The sequence below is a fragment of the Orycteropus afer genome, unplaced genomic scaffold, assembly GCF_000298275.1.
Source record: "Orycteropus afer afer isolate SDZICR_OR568_19922 unplaced genomic scaffold, OryAfe1.0 scaffold00008, whole genome shotgun sequence".
Classification (NCBI taxonomy): Eukaryota; Metazoa; Chordata; class Mammalia; order Tubulidentata; family Orycteropodidae; genus Orycteropus; species Orycteropus afer.
The window spans coordinates 1,323,138-1,342,499 of NW_006921595.1; the positions used below are offsets into that span (position 1 = coordinate 1,323,138).

The window sequence follows — 19,362 nt, forward strand, 5'->3', positions numbered from 1 at the left end:
TCCTCTGTCTGAGATCCGGGCTTTTATCCCCTTTCTCCTGCTCTCTGGTCCTGCTGCTTTGGGTGGGCCTGAGTTTTCTCTCCTCAACTAATCCCTTTGGCTGATTGCTCTTCTCTCTGGCTTCCTGGCTTTTAATCCCCTTTCTCCTGCTCTTCCTGCTTGCTACTTTGGGTGTCCCTGAGTTGTTTCTCCTCACTTGTAACCCTGGGACTGACTTTTTTTTTTTAAGGTAAAATTTTCTTTGAGAGGCAATTCCGGTTGGATGAGGTCTTATCAGTTTATAAAGCATTTTTTCCTTCAACTATTCTCAGAAATGGTAATCCAGGAGGATTCAGGTACTACATCTTAATTGCTGTCATCATAAACAGTTGCATCTGTTCCTGGGAGAGCCAGACACATGAATCTGTGTTCCATAACTACAGAAACTGGAACATCATTTTCTATTAGTTTCTTTGGTCACTGACAGACAAATGATTAGTTAACAAAATCAGCATCTCTCCTTGAGAGTGCTATGGATCAGTGTGTCCCTCTCCATCATGTAATTAAATCAGTGCCCACACACCTGTTTTCACTTCCTTTACACAAACATGTGCCCAATAATCAACACAAAGCAATATTGTTTCAACCTGCCTTGCACATAAGTATATCTTTCAACCTGACCTAATCGAGGCTGAAAGCTAGGAAAACAAGGGTCTCAGAGAAGATTGTTGCCTGATCCTCATCTGTAATCAGAATGTATGTAGCTCTGGCCCCACTCAATCTTCATGACAGAGCTGGCCATTGGCTATAAAGTAGAGTGATCCAGAGTTTGGCTCTGAGTCAAATTAACTTGGGCTCAAACTTTGTTTTCCAGTTGTGTGACACCAGTCAGTTCACTTAATTCTTGCAAGCCTCGGTTTTCTCATCTTTAAAATGAGGGTATCATATATATATTGCAAATGTTTGCTGCTAAATTGTAAATCATGCATGTAGCACAGCACATAGCACATGGTAAGCAAATATTAGCATTTTTTTCACTATATTTAAAATAGCATTAAAAACAATTAAGTTGATAAATTTAAGTTCCGGTCAAGATGGAGTAAGTCATACTACCCTATATTTTCCATGTATTACAACTAGATACTGCCTCGGAAACCCAAGGAGGGGTCGCTATGAGTCGGGATTTGTTTATAAATGTACTGACAAGCTGTTGAACATAGCTCAACGGCACATAACAACAACAAAGTACGACTTATGACTCTACATTTAACTCACCCAAACTTTTGGTTTTGAATACAGAAGTGGAATATAGATGGAATGAAATTGATACAGGGAAGGATCCTTGTCCTTTGATGTACAACAGGTCAAGTTGGTTCCTTGACAATTTCCAAATTTGAAAAGGATCAGATAGTTTGTCATTACATTTTTTCCTCTTTTTCAATGAAATAAAATGACTCTAACTCCAAGTTTTCTTTCACAATTAAAAGTAATATAATGAATATTCTGTAAATATTATTGCAATGATCTCTCCTATCTTCAAATATATGGTCTGGATTTTCCTGAATATAGTCAATGTGAATATAGTCAACATGGAAGAGGAAAGCTAATTGAGGACTTTTGGAATTAAACTCATTCAGCATCTGTGAGGGACTCTGGGCATTATCCTCACAAGCATGTTAGCAGAACAAGTGTTAGTAAGCTAAAAGAGGAGTCCTATGAGATGGAATTCTTTTTTGTATCAAAGCTCAGAACATATATCTGACTGCAAGAACTGGATGGGATAAGGACAGTGCTTTTCAAACTTTTCTTATAGCAATGAAATTTTTCCCTTAAAGAAAAATCTCTGCTGAAGCCCAATGTGTAATGCAGATAGAAGCAGAAACACTCTGGTTGATTTTGACACCAGATTTACACAGAGCCACAGGGGTGAACCACAGGTGTAGGAGAACAGGAAATCATAGAGTCAACTCAATCATTTACTAGTTGCCACACCTTGGAGAATTTACAATCTGTTTGAGCTTGTGTGTGTTTGTAGATTTTTTCCCACCTCTCAAGATCTTTGCAAAGATAAACAATAATGTAAATAAAGTGCTTAGTTCAGAATATTGCATGTAAATAGATATTCAATAAATTGCATCTATTCTTATTATCAGTGTCATCCTAATCATCATTAATACTTACCATGTCCCATGTTTGCTCTAAACGTCTACATATGCATTAACTCTTTCAGGTTCCAGATGATGATGACACTGAGGCTTAGGTAGGTTAAATAGCCCATCCAAGGCAACACAGGTAATAAATAATGAAATTGGATTTAAACCCCAAACGCTGGATCTGACTCCAGAGCTTGAGCCTTTGACCCTTAGTCTCAATTGTCTTTCATTAATGGTAAAGTGCAGAACTCAGTGTGTGCCTGTGTAGGTCAATCTCTCCATATATTATATAGTCTCTTCACTGTTCAAAGGGGAAATACTTCCCTTTTTGTTACGAGGCTCTAGTGAAATGAAACTTGTCACATGCAAAAGACGTGTTTTTTTTCTCCCCCCTCACAAGTTCATGGTGACTTATTTGGTCAGTCTATTTTATCGTTGGATCATGTGAACTAATAACCACCAAATCGTCATTTCCTCTTGTTTTGCATGGAAGTAACTCAAGTCAAAAACACCTCTCAACTTGAAAATGGAATTTTGGGAGGAAGTTTCCAAGCCTAATGGACGTCTTTGTTCTAGGCTTATTTTTGAGAGCAAGACATTATAGCATAAGTGCTTGGCATGGGACACTATTTGTATATTATGCTGAAATAAATGGCCAAGCCTGTTAGACATGCCTACAGGGCCAGGTGGGAGACACTTGTTTTACTAGGTAACTGCAGAAAATGCTTTGACATTCGCTCTATAATGGTTTTTTTTTTTTTTTTACCTTGAGTTCTTATTATTTTCTAATTGTTTATTGATGTGTGTGTGTGTGTGTGTGTGCTTTAGTGCTAATTTACAGAGCAGAATTTGTTTTATATTCAACATTTCATGTACATTTTTTTTTAATTCCCCAATTGTTATCTCCAACCTCAACACACTCTTCTCCTCTCCCTTCTCAGTAGCACCCCCTGCCCCCATGCCCTTCTTAGTTGTGCACTCCTGTCTGTCCAACTTTTCTTCCATGTGAATGTTTTCCCTCTGGTGCCCCGTGGCCTATTGCTCCAAGGGATGTATCTCCAAAGAGTAGCTTGGTGCATCACCCTGAGCTGAGTGTTCTGCATGTAAATCTTATTTACTATTGGGCTGAAAGCCAGCCCTTGGGAGTGAGTCTTATCCCAGGCCCGAAGTGTATCCCTGGGCCATAGCCTTGGGGCTCCCACCAGACTCCATCCAACCAGTAATTCTGGTCATTATTGTGTTTTTGGATTTTGTTCCACATTTTTCCTCTCACTCTATCCAGGATCTCTAGTTTTGATCCCTTCCCGAGTGGTTGGTATTGGTAGCTGGGCACCATCTAGTTCTTCTGGTCTCAAGGTCCATCATGTCCTAGGGTTGATTTGTTTCCAAATCACCTTAGTTTTGTTCACTCTTCTTCACTTCTGATGATAGGAGACCATTAGCTGCATCTTAGATGGATGCTCAAAGCTTTTAAGACCTCAGTTCCTACTCACCAAAGTAGGTGGTGGAACAAGATTTTTATGTATTTTGTTGTGCCAATTGAGTCTGGTGTCCCTCAATACTATGGTCCTGAGTTAGAAGATCTGGTGGATCTCTCTCTCACAGTGTCTGGCTGTCTATGAGGGATTGCTCTATGTCTGTCTTCTGTTACTTCTGTAATGATTGCGGCTAGTTTGTATCACCAGTATCTGTGCAAGATTGGCCTCAACTGAATCTACCATTGGTCTAGAATATATTCCTGTTCACTGACCCCCATCTGATTTTCTCAGTTGTCTATGTGTTTATCTGTAGCCTGGTGTTTGGTGTTAATGGTAATGCAGTATTGTGGATATAATGGTATTAGCCTCTGTTGTCTATATCTTGTGTGCACAATTCTGTGTCCTTTCTTTCCCCAATGTTATCATGCTGGTCACAGACTCTTTCCATACCATCCCTCTCCTTACTCACCTCAGCATGTGGCCACCAACTAGTCTGAAATTATCCTCTCCTCTTCCCGCCCATCCCTGGTAACCTACAAAGTGAGTTCCCTTCCCTAAGCAAATCCTTCCTTTACTTTTTACAGTAATAGGCTCGTACAATATTTGTCCTTCTGCAATTGCCTTATTTCACTTAGCATAATATCCTCTAGATTCATCCACATTGTGAGATGATTCTAGTATTTTTCATTGTTCTTTAATGTAGCATAGTATTCCATTGTGTGAATGTACCATGGTTTGGTTATCCATTCATCTCTTGATGGGTATTTAGGTTGTTTCCATCTCTTTGTTATAGTGAATTGTGCTATGATAAACATGGGCATGTATATGTCTGTTCATGTCCTGTCTCTCACCTCTTTAGGATATATTCCTAGTAATGGAATTGCTGGTGCAAATGGTATTTCTATTTTCAGTTTTTTAAGGAAACACCATACCATTTGCCACAGTGGTTGTACCATTTTACAGTCCCACCAGCAGTGTATGAGAGTTCCAATCTCTCTGCAGCCAGGCCAGCATTTGTTATTTTCTGTCCTGTTGAACTTTGCTATTATTGCTGGGGTGAGATGATATCTCATCGTTGTTTTGATTTGCATCTCTCGAATGGCTAATGATCACGAGAAATTCCTCATATGTTTGTTTATCCATAATGTTTTAAGATGTTGAATAAATTGATATTGAAGTGGAACACTGTGATTTCTATAAACTGCATGATAGATGCATAATTTTTGAAAGTTACTTATATGAAAGATGACAGAACAAAATACAAAAGAATAAAAAACCAAACCAGCTTGTTAAGTCAGTTCTGACTCATTGTTACCTCCTATATGTCAGAGTAAAACTGTGCTCCACAGAGTTTTCAATGGCTGATGTTTTTTAAGAAGATCACCAGGTCATTCTTCTGAGGCAACTCTGGGTAGAGTCAAACTACCAACTAGCACCAGAGCACTTAACCGTTTGCACCAGCCAGGAACTTCCAAACAAAAAACAGAGGATGTTGTAAGATTACAAGATAACCCACTGCTATGAGTTGACTGCCACTCATATCTACCCTACAGGGGACATTATGAGATTAGAATATCTAAGCTACCTGAATGCTTGTCTCAGAGTCTATCCTTGAGAGATTTGTTTCATATCCTCATGTGTTATAAATAATATTCAAAACACTCTGCTTCTAATCTTTTAATATTTACATTGTAAAAACAAATTGTTCAATTCCTAGAATACTTGGGCTGTATCCTAATAATAGAATACCTAGATGCATTTGAAAGGCTATTCACATTTCCATAACTTGTGTAATTGTCTATTTTGTACAATTATACTCTACAAGGGTTAAGTTAGTTGGAACTGTAGACTTGAGAAAGAAAATAATCTCCATTCTGACCTACCAATCAAATATATGTCTTTAATTTAGCTTGCAAAATTTGAAGTAGATTCTTTGAAGAAGAAAGAAAATCTGAGACCAAAGTTTTCCAATGGCAAAGTCAAGTGAAGATGAAATATTTGACCTGATGAGCAAGGAAGAAATAAAAATTGTAGAGACAAAAATAAAGCCCATATGTAATTGTTTTTCTCTCTCTTCTCCCCATTTTGTAATCAGTGATTGGTAGTGAATCAAATTCCTGAAAGACTCCTTACCTGAAAGACAAAAAGAGAGATAATAAGAGCCTTAAGAATAAAACACAGAAAAATTGAATTGTAAAATAGATTCTTCATATAGAACAAAAATTTTCAACTCTGATTACACATTGAAATCACTTGGGGAAGACTGAAAAATTTATAGATACCTAGGCCCAACCTCTAGTGATTCTTATTTAATTGGTCTGGGGTAAGGCCTTAGTATAGTGCAACCAAGATTGAAAACCACTGGGTAGACTATGGTAGGGATCCATAGATCTCTTGGAAGAGTGGGCTTCTAGAGTTCTTATATCCTTGAGAGTAAAGGTATGAAGTACAAAAGATGATATTTAAAAGCAATGTTGGCATCACTTCATTGTGGACTGATGGGTGGGAGGGCATAGATTCTCTAGATCTTGGTTCTTGTTTTGTTTCTTTGTTAGAGAACTGGGGGAACAAACTAGAATATACTATTGAATGTGGGAGACTTTTGGGGGATTCCATATGCCACCTGTCACCCAAAAGCAATGGATGTTCTTTTCCTCCTCCATTGTATGTTATTTGCCTGATTACCAAAGTCAACCATAAACAAGTTCCCTTTTAAAAAACTATGGGCCTATGACCACATAATATGGTGCTTCTCCATAGCCAAATAATTCCTGTTACTATTTCCTGAGACCACCAAGCTTATTCCCATCTCAGTTATTCATCAAGCATTTGTTAATATTATCTGTGTAAAGTACTTTGCTAACATAGTACTTTTTGTACAGAAGAAAGATGATAATCACAGCTTAATTTCTCATTGAGTTCTCTGTATGTGCACTCTCTCTAGTAGCCAACAGTCACTGAACACTTACTATGCAATGGCACTAGGTTAAACACCATACATGATATGTGCATTTATTCTGTCCGACAGGCCTACCAGAGGGACTATCACTATCCTTATTCATATTTTACAGAGGAAGAACCTGAGGTAAAGAGACCAAGTGCCCAAGGTCACACATGGTAAAGGTGAGAGCCTGTATTCCAGGCTGTCTCACTCTTAACCACAATCACAGAGGGTACTTTACAATCTCTAACTAGCTTTAAATATAGTGGAGAAGATATCATCTAAACAGATACTGATAATGGATCAAGGAAGAAACCATAATCAAGCTCAAAGTCTACATTGGAGAAATGGTGGTCAAAAGTCTAATTCAGGAAAAATCTTTAGAAAGGGAATCAGAAGCAATTTACAAGGTCTAAATGCAATATATAAGGAACAAAGTTGGGGCTGGAAGATGAGCCACAATGCAGGATTCAAAATAGGGGCTTGGTAAAGAAAATGAGGAGGCCTCAGGTGATGCAAACTGTTAAGAGCTGGGCCTCTAACCAAAAGGTTGGAGGTTCCTTCCATTCAGAGGAACCTTGGAAGAAAGACCTGGTGATCTACTTCCCAAAAGCAGCCATTGAAAACCTTATGGAGTGCAGTTCCACTCTGACACATGGAACTGCCATGAATTGGAATAAACTCAACAGCAACTGGGGAAAGCAGTCTGTGAGAGACAAGGAGCAGGCCATAATGATTCCAGAACACAGAGTTTTTCTGGTGCAAGACTCCTCTGGGAAGTATGAATCTGTGATTTCAAATTCTCTAGGATATCTTAAATGAATTGCCTGGGAAATCACGCTAGGTCAGGGACTATAACCCAAGTGGTGCCTAGGAGACCCATTTGGCAAAAGACAGTGTAGCTCAGGGAGAAGAAAGCTAGAGGTGGTTGGAAGGACCCTCAGCTGTGCCATCACAGCTAGTTCTGAAAGGACATCTGGGAACTACCTTGTGGCAGTGCAGTGAAATTGAGAGATTGCTCTATCTTCCTTCTGAGGAGTGGCTGGTGGATTTGAAACACCAGACTTCCAGTTAGCAGTCAAATGTCTTAGGCACTACACCACCTCAGAAACACAAGAAGGGGTCTCTATGAGTCAGATCCAACTTGACGGCAGTGAGTTTGGTTTTTTTTGGTTTGTAGTTCTTGGAGACTGCCAAATGTGTTCAGCCTTTGTGTGCTCCTCCCTGTGTTTCCACTGTGGTGGGACCTCTACAAACCTCATAAAGTGGATGGAAGCAATTGAACGGCTTCTGCTTCTCATCTCAGGGAAGGCAGCAACAGCCTCCTGACTCAGAGCTCTGCCTTGCTGTAGGCTCCCAACCATGCATTCTCCACTGCATAGCCATGATGGTTTTTAAATGTAAATCAAATCACATGACAATCCAGCTTAAAACTTGCAATGGTTCTTCATTACACCTGGGGAGATAATTGGACTCTCAGAGTCCTGGTCTTGAGGGGCAGTTGGACTGTCCATCTCTTGGACTTCCTTTCTCTTTCCTTCCCCATCACTCACTGCACTTGTGACAATTTCTGTTTCTGTGTCTCAGGACTATTATACTTTGCCATTCCTTCCAGTCCCTTCTACTTTAAATGGTCTTTCCTCAGACTACTGTGAAGCTTCCTCTACTTCACTACCAGGTGTTACCCAATCATCATCCCTTCAGCAAGGCCTTTCCCAACTACCCTGGCTAACACTATGGCCTCCCAGCCCACATCATTCTCTTTAATATCATCACATTCTCTCCTCCATGCCACTTGTGAGCACCTGAAATTATTTATTTATTTATTTTTAATTTTTTTTTCTCTCTCACTCTATACTCAACTCTTTATGAGTACAAAAATCTGTCTTGTCCACAGCACTTTCTTCAGCACATGGAAGGTGCTTTATACATCACTCTGGTTGGCTGGCTGACTGAGGTTTCTGGACTATCTGGTTCTTCTAGGGCCTGGATCCTCTTTCCTCCTCCTGTCATCCCTTCCTCAACTAGGATCTCCCTGATACCTTGTTCTAAACCAGTCTCCTGTCTCAGTTATCTTTCATAAAGCTCTGTTACTTCCTTCAAAGCATTTGTACAGTTTTTAATTATAAATATATTATGTATTTATATTCTATCTCCCCCACTAGACTGTAAGTTCACTAGGGCAGAGACTGTGTTTCCTTTGGTCACATAGAATACCCTTTGCCAGACACAAATAAGTGCTCGATCATTCTATATTGAATATTCCTGTCCATCTCATGTTTAACCATTGTTATGAGTTGAATTGTGTCTTCCAAAATATATGTTGAAGTTCTAATCCCTTGTCTTAGATTCCTAGTACTGCCATAAGAGACGTATGACCTTAAGATTAGAAATTTATTTTCTCACAGTTCTGGAGGCTAAAAGTCCAAAGCAGGGTCTCAGCTGTATTTTTATTAATAGCCTTGGGTGTTCCTTGCTTCTTTGGCATTCCTTGGCTAATAAAGGATCTTCTTAAGGCATCTATCTTTTCCTTGTGGGTGCATGTGTCTCTGTGTCTATGCTGCTTTTTGTATAACTCAGAAGTTTAGCATCCAATCTACACCTGGACTAATAAGCAACATTATGATAAGTGGAGGAAAGATTGAAGTCAAAGATTTCATTTTACTTGGATCTGCAATCAGTACCCATGGAAGCAGCAGTCAAGAGGTCAAATAACATATTGCAGTGGGCAAATCCACTGCAAAAGACCTCCAGTAAGAGATATTAAAGAACAAATGTTCTACTTTGAAGACTAAGTCATGCCTCACCCAGGTTGTGGTATTTTCAATAGCCTCATATGCATGGGAAAGTTGGGCAATTAATAGGGAAGACTGAAAAAGAATTGATGCATTTGACCTATGGAATTGGTGAAGAATATTCAAAATACCATGGACTGCCAGAAAAATGAACAAATCTGCCTTGGAAGAAGTGCAGCTGGACTGCTCCTTAGAAGTGAGAATGGCTAGACTTTGTCTCATGTGCTTTGGTGATGTTGTCAGAAGGAACCAGTCCCTGGAGAGGGATATCATGCTTGGTTAAGTAGAGGGTCAGCGAAAATGAGGAAGATCTTCCATGAGATGGACTGACATAGTGGCTGCAATGATAAGCTCAAGCATAACAAAGATTGTACGGGAGTGGGCAGTATTTCGTTCTGTTGTGCATAGGGTCACTACGAGTTGGAACTGACTGGAGATCATCTAAAAGCAACAACAATATTGGGCCATATTTAGATTTCCTTGCTATGACTGGGATATGCTCTTACATTCAGCAGGAAGGTCATCAAATATGCTATGATTAGAGGAAGACTGTAGTATTCTTCTCATCAACAGAACAATTTGACAACAAGGTCAGACCCGACTCTGCCAGTGCTGGTGATGGAGATGATCTGGTCCTTCTCTCTAGGGCAGGTGGAGTGAAGGCAGCAACATGGCCCACACCTGAGCTGGGAGCCAGCTGCCCATCATTGGTAGGAAAGGCAGTCCTGGGTGCCATGGCTGGGTGGATTGACATCTGACGCTTTATCTCTCCTGTCCAGTTATATTGATGTAGAGTTGTATAGAGTTCAGACGGTTCTCCTGTGAGCAGCTCAAGCTGCTAAAAGGAAAAGAACAACAACAACAAAAAGTGGACAGCACACATTTACACCAAACATTCAACACAACATTTTATATCATATTTGCATCAAACAGCTAATGCAGACTTGCAGGAAGGGCATGCTTGAGGTGGTAAATTCCCTGGAGAGGGCTCTGCAAGCTAGCAGCAGATTCTGGTAGAGACTGAGCTAATATTAACTGATATCAGCCTCACCATGCCTGTGTTTCTTGTTAGCTGCTGTTGACTTACTCCCTGACTCATGGCTACCCTACGCACATTGGAACAAAACACTGCTCATGTTGTACCATCCTCATGATTGGTTGTGGATCAGACCACTGTGTTCCTTCTAGTCTGTCATACTCTGTAAATTCTGCTGAAACCTATTCAGCATCATAGCAACATGTCTTCCACTGACAGATGCTTGGTGACTACACTTGAGGTGCATTGGCTGGGAATTGAACCATGGTTTCCCACATGGAAGGTTGAGAATTCCAGCACTGACTACATGTCTCTTATTTACAGGGCAGGGAAGGATTTGCATGGCAGTTAAGTGTCCTGAGCTCTATACCTAGAACACCATTGGATAACTGTTTGGCCCTGAGCAAACCAATTTACTTTTCTAGGCATCAATTTCTTTGTATTTACATGAGGGTTGCTGGACAACATTGTCTAAGTTTCTTTTGGATCTAATACATTAAGAATTAGTACACAATCCTAGCATCTAAAATGATTGCACTCTTAGTTTTCTCACTTAATGTGACCTTCCTATGGTGGGCAGAATACGGTCAAACTCCACATCCCACTGCCTCGTACCAACAGAATCCCCTCTCGGATTTGCCTAGCACGGTCACCCAACTGAAACTCCAGCTCCTCCACCTGCTGCCGCAGGGCTTCCCGTAGTGTCTGCAGTTGTCTGGCCTCCTCCCTGTGGGTGAATAATAGAAAGCAACCACAAGTAACAATCACCCAGATGTGCAGTCTTCCATGGCCCCTCTTGTCATATAGGTCACTCGTTGAAAATTAAAAAAAAAAAAAAAAAAAGTCACATTTATTTACATCAGTTGTTGGCATAAGTATATTTCTAGGTGTGGTAGTTAAGTTTATGTGCCAACTTGACTGGGCCTGGTTGAATGGCTGGGCAGCTGGATGTAGTATTCCCCATGATGAGACTGGTAATCAACACCATGGTGGAATCTACTGTGAGCAGCTGAGTAGCTGCCTTTGGGTATGTGGTCTGCTTCCCATATATAAGAAACAGCTTTGGGAATGGTCTCTAGCTTATGGCACGCTTGAACCCTGCATGTAGCTATGTTGTTCAGCAGCCTGCCGTGCTCTGCCGACCTTGGGGCTTTCAATGGACTTGAATTAATGGCCTGCCATGTGGTTTGGTAACACTGGGACTGTGTCTTGTTACTTGTCAACTTTGGTCCTGTCAGCCTCATCAGCCAGCAACTGAGTGAAGAAAAGCCTCTAGCTTCAGTGGGCCTGGAGCAGGAGGCAGAGCTGAAGCCCAAGGCTGAGAGGCTTTCACCCAGCCCCAGAGCCTGGCACTTTGAACTTGGACTTAAAGCCTCCAAATTGTAAGAATAAACATCCTATTGGTGGTATATTCTTGTCAGAGTGATACTAGGTAACCAGAACACTAGGGCAGGATATTTATGTATTTTTTAAACAACTCAATTGTAATATAATTTACATACCATAGAATCCACCTGTTTTAAAAGTACAATTCAATGATTTTTTAATAAATTTACCAAGTTGTACAACCATCACCATCATCTAATTTAGAAAATTTCTATTCCCCCAATAAGATCCTTTGTGCCCTTTACAGTTAATCCCTATTCCCACCCCACCCCTATGCCCCAGGCAACCACTGATCTACCTCTGGGGCAGATAATTTTAATCTATTTGAAAATAATGTCAATTTTCAAAATTATAATAATCTCCAACATTTGCATTTGTATGAGCCCCATCCACATTGATTAAAGCTGCCTTGCTGTTAATTCCTCTCCTCCCAGCTGACTGCCCCTTTTCTGACCCTTTCAAATATCACTGGCCTTAAAGAGTTAGTGTTGCTCTCTAGTGAAGCTAGCACAGGCTCCCACTGAGAAAGCAAGAATGAGTGTGAAAGCAAAGGAAAGCCTGGCAGATTTCTCATTAGCCCTGCTTCCTGATGTGCATTTGTCCTGACCTGATTACCTTTTCTTGCTCCAGGTGTGTGGGCTGGTACTTACTTTTATGGCTCCCTTAGATAATTACCTTTCCTCCTCTGCCATGTGCCTGGAAAAGAGTGCCTGCTGCCCCATAAGGTGCTGTTCAATTTCCTCTAAATGCTCCCGGAAACTCTGGCATACTGTCTTCATGGTTTCCATCTCATGGACTGTGCACTGAGAGCAATCACAAAGAACTGAGAGTAACTTTCCTGGAAATAAGTCCTTTCCAATTCACTATAAAAGCTCTCCACAGTGGAGCATGCCTCTCCTATTGGGCTCAGCTGTATGCAAAGAAAGGGATTCTGGCGGTATAATGGGGTAAGACATTTGGCTGCTAACCAGAGGTGCACAGTTCAAACCTACCAGCTGCTCTGAAGGAGGAAGGTGAAGAATCTACTTCTGTAAAGATTTACAGCCTGGAAGCAACCCATGGCAGGGTATTTTTTATTTTTTTGGGGTGGGGTGGTTTGCAAAGAATGTTACGGGTTGAATCATGTCCTCCCAAAATATGTGTTGGAATCCTAACTCTTTGTAAGTATGGATGTAATTCTATTTGGGAATGGGGTTTTCTTTGTTAAGTTAAAGAGGTCATATCAGTATAGGGTATGCCCTAAACCTAATCACTTATGAGTTATTAAAAGAGCAGCTTAGACACAGAAGCAAGCACAAATGAGGAAGACAGATGTCAGATGGTGGGGATCACCAAGGAATCAAAGAATACTTGGGCTACGGAAGCTGAAAGAGACAAGGATCTTCCCCTAGAGCCGCTGGCCAGAGTTAGGACTCCTAGTTTCAGAATATTAATTTCTGTTCTTTACAGTCACCCACTTGTGGTATTTGTGATATAGCAGTATTAGGTAACTAAGATAGAAGCCATTCTGCAAAGAAACTATGGAGAAGAGATTAGCAAGTGCCCAGCCTCTGGCTTCCTGGAATAACTAGAAGCAGTATATGTCTAGGACAGGATGGGAGCTGTTGTTGGGTGGCCCTTTGAGTGAAAATCATTATGTCCCACCTGAGATGGACAGACAGTCTGGAGGACTATATGATGCAGGGATGTGAGGATGAAGCCAGAGGAGGGAGGGCCAGAGTGAGGGCTTGTGCTTAGAAAAATTGAATCTTGTTTAATCTTTTTTAACCTTGGTGCTACCTACTGCCACATTCTGAGTATCAACAACATTGAACACATCTGTTCAGATGGTATGTGTTTGATTAAAGAAAATCTACTTAGAGTATTTTTTCATTAGTTTTAGCCCTGCTTAACCACAGTCCCTGGTGGTTGGAACCTGCAGGATCAGCTCCACCTGGCTAAGGCACCCATCCAGACTCAGACTAGGGCAAGCATAGAATGGGCACCCCATCTTTTCCAGGAGTTAGAATCTAGAATTAGTTCTATCTCCCCACCTCCAAATTCCACTTTCCATTGTTCTTGATGTGAATCATCCTCTAAATCTCACTCTGTCTGAATGATTGTACTTTTGCCTTAATTTCCCCATTTAAGGAGCCCTAGTGGTACGGTGGTTAGAGGCTTGGCTGCTAATCAAAAGGTCAGCGGTTCAAACCTACCAGCTACTCCTCCAAAGAAAGATGTGGCAGTCTGCTTCTGCCTTGGACACCCTATGGGGCAGTTCTACTCTGTCCTATAGGATTATTCTAAGTTAGAATCTACTCAATGGCTGTGGGTTTTTTACTTTATTTAAATGTTACCTCCTTGTTGCTCCCAAATCCAGTCCATTTTCTGGGCACTCTGATGACGTGCTGACTTCTTACCATGTGTCCTTGTTTTACAGCCCAGGTTGGAACAGTCTTTGAATTCATCTACGACCCAGAACCACAGTGCCACTACCCATTCTGACTTTGAGTACTATGAAAGCTTGTTGGACCTGTGTCTACTGGGCCTGTGGGCTTGGAGTCAGTTGCCTAATCACTATCTTTAACTATCCTTATTAACAGAATCTAATACCTTAAGGACAACAATGTGTCTAGCTAAGAAAATGACATTTCCCAGCTTCCTTTACATTTAGGACAGCCAGTGAGATGTAAGCAGAAAATATGAAGTGGGCTTTTCAGAAGCTCTTTAGAGAAAACTGATTTAGCTAACAGTCCTTTTTAACCTTTTCTTCTTCCTCCTTCCATGGAGTCCAACCTTATAACCCTATTTCTAGGCAGTCTGATTTCTTACCCTTTTCCTCAGACTGCATGACCAAGATCCCAGCAGCCTGATGGCTATTTTCACTTGAATTTTCATAATCTTTTGAAATATTTTCTTAATATTTTTACATTGAAAACTCTCCATTATTTTTCTCAGAGAGTTTGATTTTAATCCAGTCCTCTAATTTTTGTATTAATAACGTAATTTTCAAAGTAAAATGCTATTTTATATCAAGGTGAATGGATTTGAACCAGTTAGAATTTGAAGCGTTACTATTGTTGACATGAGTGCTCCTAAGGCAACTAGAATTATGAGCTCCTAAAACTAGAAAAGATCTTGAAGATCATGAAAGGCTTATTTTATAGATAAGTTTTTTTTTTGGGGGGGGGGGGCATGGAATGGTTAATTAATTGTCCATAGTAAAAAAACTGGCAGTCAGATTTCAAACCTAAGTCTCCTGGTTCATTGTTTACTGTTGTTTTTTTCTCTCTAGATCTGAGTCACAGCAGGGAGTACAGTGTAGGTGGACACATGGAGAAGTTATCTGTCCCCTAGGAGTGAGCTGATTGAGTTGTTCTAATAGATTCCTACAAGGTAAGCAAAACTGACCAACTGCCTCACACTCACTTCAAAGTTCTAGAGTCAGTGAGGCCAGGGGCCACAAAAATATGATGCTGAGATAGGTTAAACATCCTGAACATTGAATTTTATGCTTAGTCTACTTATTTTGGAGTAACCTTTGGTGGATGAAAGATATTAGAGGAGGGTCTGAGTTGGAGGTTAATTGGTGTGCTCTGCCAAAGAGAGTGTTGCAGAAGATTCTAAAAGGCTGCCATCTTCTGGTCATTTGGAAATACCAAAAAAAAAAAAAAATATATATATATGTTTTAGCCCTAGATATAAGTCTGTTCAGAATGAAGGAAATCATAGGCTAGAATAAAATAAAAATGTTTTGAACTCTTTCTTCCAATATAATAGCTGAGTTAAAACTCAGATACAATGGAAGTTCTTCTCTATTGACCCAAGTCCATTAAAATAAGCTTTAACTCACACATTAAGTACAACTTCACCAAAAAAAAAAATTAATTTTCAGTTTTAAATTGAACTATATTACTTTTAAAAATTTACATGTATTTTACTCTTTTAAACCTAAATAATAAATACTATAGAAAAATTTTTCTAACAACAAAAATCTTATTTCTGAACATTTCATTTTTTCTGGAAATATTTATTTTTCAATTGAAAAATTAACCTGTTTGCTAATTGACTTATTTTTTAAGTTTGATTCATACTTTTTTTCCCCCTTAAACCCAATAGAAAGCCTAGCCAGAGTTCCTAAGTGTTAGAGCAAGTATGTAAAGAAATACATATATTTTCTATGGAAAATGTGATTTTATATTGTAGGTGTAGTAAATATTATTATAAAGAAATGCTCTATGTATCAATGTTTTCATTTGTTTTGTCAGATGCCCTAGGAAATTATGCTTTGTTAATATGAATAAAAAGAGTCTTTTGTAAAATTAATTATGTGGGCACATGAAGAGCTTTCTCCAGAAACATTATATTGTTGTAAAAAGGACATAAAGCATTCTCTTGATATTGGACAGGACAAATGGAACTGGCCCAGGTTTTATCTTTGGTCCCTATTCTAAACAACATCCTTCATTGCATTTATATAGGTTTCTATATATTGAAAGACCCATGTAGAAACTTACTTTATCTTTCTAATTGTCTCTTTCTAATGTTAGTATTACATTTATATACATTTAGATCTGGTAGCATAGTGCCTAAGGCACTTGACTGCTAATCAGAAGGCTGGTAGTTCAAACCTATCAGCCACTCCTTGGAAGGAAGATGGGGCAATCTACTTCCATAGTGATACCGCCTCGGAAACCCAAGGAGGGGTCGCTATGAGTTGGGTCCGGCTTGATGGCACATTACAACAACAACAACATACATTTAGATATTTTCAAGGTGGATGTATTGTTGCCTGGAGCGCATTGCCCAAGAATTTGTGTCAGCCAAATTTGAATTTGAATCTGGACCTACTACTTAATTCTTGAAGGGCATTGGGAAAATTATTTAAATTCATTCTAGTTTCTTCATTTGTAAAAGAAAGAGAACCGGAAACACAATAGTGACTCAATAAATATTTATGTTCTAGATGGAAGCGAAGATGAAAAAGATAATAATGTTAATAAAGTGGTTAGATAGGCACTAAATAAATATTTGTGGGATTTTAAGAATAGAAGAGTAAACCAGCAGGCAGCAGATAGTAGGTTCTCAGTGAATCGTGGTTCCCCTCCACTCTCCTGTAGTCCTACATTACTTGTGCCACAGAAAATGCCACAGATATTCTCTATACATGTAGTCTAACATGAGATGATCTTAATTTTTTCATCAATGGCTAGCCTTGAAGACCTAGATCATTTCTCATTTTGAGAATCACTATGGTGAATGGAACTCCTTGGAAGCAAGAATGGCCAGACTTTGTCTCATCTACTTTGGTCATGTTGTTAGAAGGGACCATTCTCTGGAGAAGGATGTCATGCTTGGTAAAGTGGAGGATCAATGAAAAAGGGGAAGGCCCTCAACAAGATGGATTGATACAGTGGCTGCAGCGACGGGCTTAGGTATAGTAGGGACCATGAGGCTGGCACAGGATCAGACAGTGTTTCATTCTGCTGTACATAAGGTTGCTGTGAGTTGGGGTAACTTGACGGCACCTAACAACAACAACATGGTGAGTGGAGGCTGAAAAGCCTTAGTAATGCTTATTGATTAATCAAGGGCTGACAAGGGGTGGCATCCTTTGATTCTCAGTAAATTCTGTGTCCACCTTCCTTTTAAACAAGCTTGGCAGCAGTAGACCAAAAGTCCCTCTACATGACATGAGAAGCTTTAGATTCAAGACCTGAACAGTAATAAATATGCTAATAAAAATGATAATAAGAATAATCCCCATACAAGTAACATTATCTAGAGCTTTCTATGTGCCAGACACTGTCTGAGTGTTTTACAAGCTTTACCTCATTTCATCCTAAAACAATCCAGTGTTAGGATGAATAGTTTCCTTATTTTACACAACAAGAATTAGGCCCAGGGAGGCACAATGGCTTGTGAAAAATGTATAGCTAAGTGAAATTTAAGACAGAAAACTTTCAGTTAGATAGACTGAAGATGAGGTGCAGATACATTATTAATATGATTTTATTATTCTATATCCTAGTTTTCCCAGTTGTAAAATGAGGATTGAAAAAAAAATGCCTTTCTTATTTCACAAGGTAATTGGAAGCATTACGTTGGAAGAAATTTGAAAGACTATATCATAAACAATAAAACATTCTATAAATATTACTCATGATTTAAAAGAGAAAGATATACTCTGGGATCTCACATTTGGAAAGGAAGGTCCAACATTATCCCTGAGGTCTTATTCCTGGTGCATCTGCCTTTCCATCTTTGCAGAAGTAAATACTTACGGAACATAGCTCTCTCATTGTAGTGTCCTGGAGGATTTTCAAAGCCTTCATGAAGTCGGCTTCTGGATTATGGCTTTCTGAGCACAGGAGGTGTCTACAGGTTGTGGGTGCAGGACCAGGGCCTGGCCCCACTGTGTGGCATTGGGGGTGGTGGTGACAGCAGCTGCAGCAGTGAACTGGTGAGCCATGGCAGGTGGCCACTGAATAGGTGCCAGGGAAGCCTGTGTCTAGAGAGACAGATTTGGTGAGGGGCTGCTGTCCAGTAGCCAAGGCCTTGTTATTTAAGGCTAAATAACAGGGCCACACCCTGGATTCACAAATATAAGTCTGAACAGAAACATCTCTGGATTGTCTCACTTCTGTTCCCAGCCCTGGTTCTGTTGTGGTAACAAGGTCACACACAGTGCATTCCAAAGATGTTTCACTGGAATCTGTCCCCAAGGCCACAGTACTCTGAGCAGCTGACACCAGATTGGAGGACATATGGATTGTCACAGACCTGGAGCTGCCAGTGTTTGAGTCAGCATTTGGAGAAATGTCTCCCATCTCAGTTTCTGCCATAGATGATATTTGGCCCAAAGAATTACACCTTGACTTTGCTTGGGATGCATCTCCAGCCAGTTTACCTAGGTGGGGAATAGACTTTTCACATGTTTGAACAAGGATGTCTGTATAGGATGTGATGTCACTGTGCTTGGGGAAAAGCTGTAGTGGACTTTCGAGTGTTATTTCAGTGTTGTTCATGTCATAACAGCATTTACTGCTTTCTTCTCCCCTTGGAGCCTCAGAGTCAACGTGGAGAAACTCATCTTGAGCATGTGTATTTCCACGTGAACTTGGGGACTTACAGTGGTGGCTTTCTACATACACTTCCCCAATTTCCTCTTGTTCCCAAATCCTGTATTTCACTTCTTTCATGTGGGACACTGTAAGCCCTAGAGGGCAATCATACTTGGAAGTGGCTGCACCTCCAACAACTTCATATTCAGAATGGGACATTGGCAGGAGCTTCCACAGGTGAGCAGCTTGTCTTGAGTACTCTTCCCCAGTAGTGGTCCTGTCCAGGACCTTCTTTGGGATCAGCATCTCTGGTGGGCCCTCTATGGTATCAAGCTGAGTCTCTTTCTCCCCCACAGATACTGAGGTCTTTTCTTCCAAGACACTCCAATCTTGGCTTGAAAAAGATGTGCTCACCATGCTCTTGGAATCAGACTCATCTGACCCTTGCTGACAGTCCTGGGATGACGCTAAGCTGTGACTCTGATCCCTAAGGCTCCTGCTGTTTGGCAAGGAAGGCATCTGTAAGACAACACAGAATAAAGGCAAATTTG

At 40.2% G+C, this 19,362-nt stretch overlaps 1 protein-coding gene across 1 annotated transcript in view; it reads right to left on the minus strand.

Annotated features, from left to right (window-relative positions):
• Window positions 1-9,884: 9,884 nt before the first annotated feature.
• ITPRID1 (ITPR interacting domain containing 1) overlaps window positions 9,885-19,362 on the minus strand; it is a 122,055-nt gene continuing 112,577 nt past the window's right edge. Inside the window, exons 10-13 of the mRNA XM_007945336.2 lie at window positions 18,032-19,330; window positions 12,444-12,571; window positions 10,998-11,109; window positions 9,885-10,184 (exon numbers count right to left, since the gene is read on the minus strand). Of these exons, the coding sequence (XP_007943527.1) occupies window positions 9,885-10,184; window positions 10,998-11,109; window positions 12,444-12,571; window positions 18,032-19,330 (1,839 nt within the window). The remainder of the gene's footprint in view (window positions 10,185-10,997; window positions 11,110-12,443; window positions 12,572-18,031; window positions 19,331-19,362) is intronic.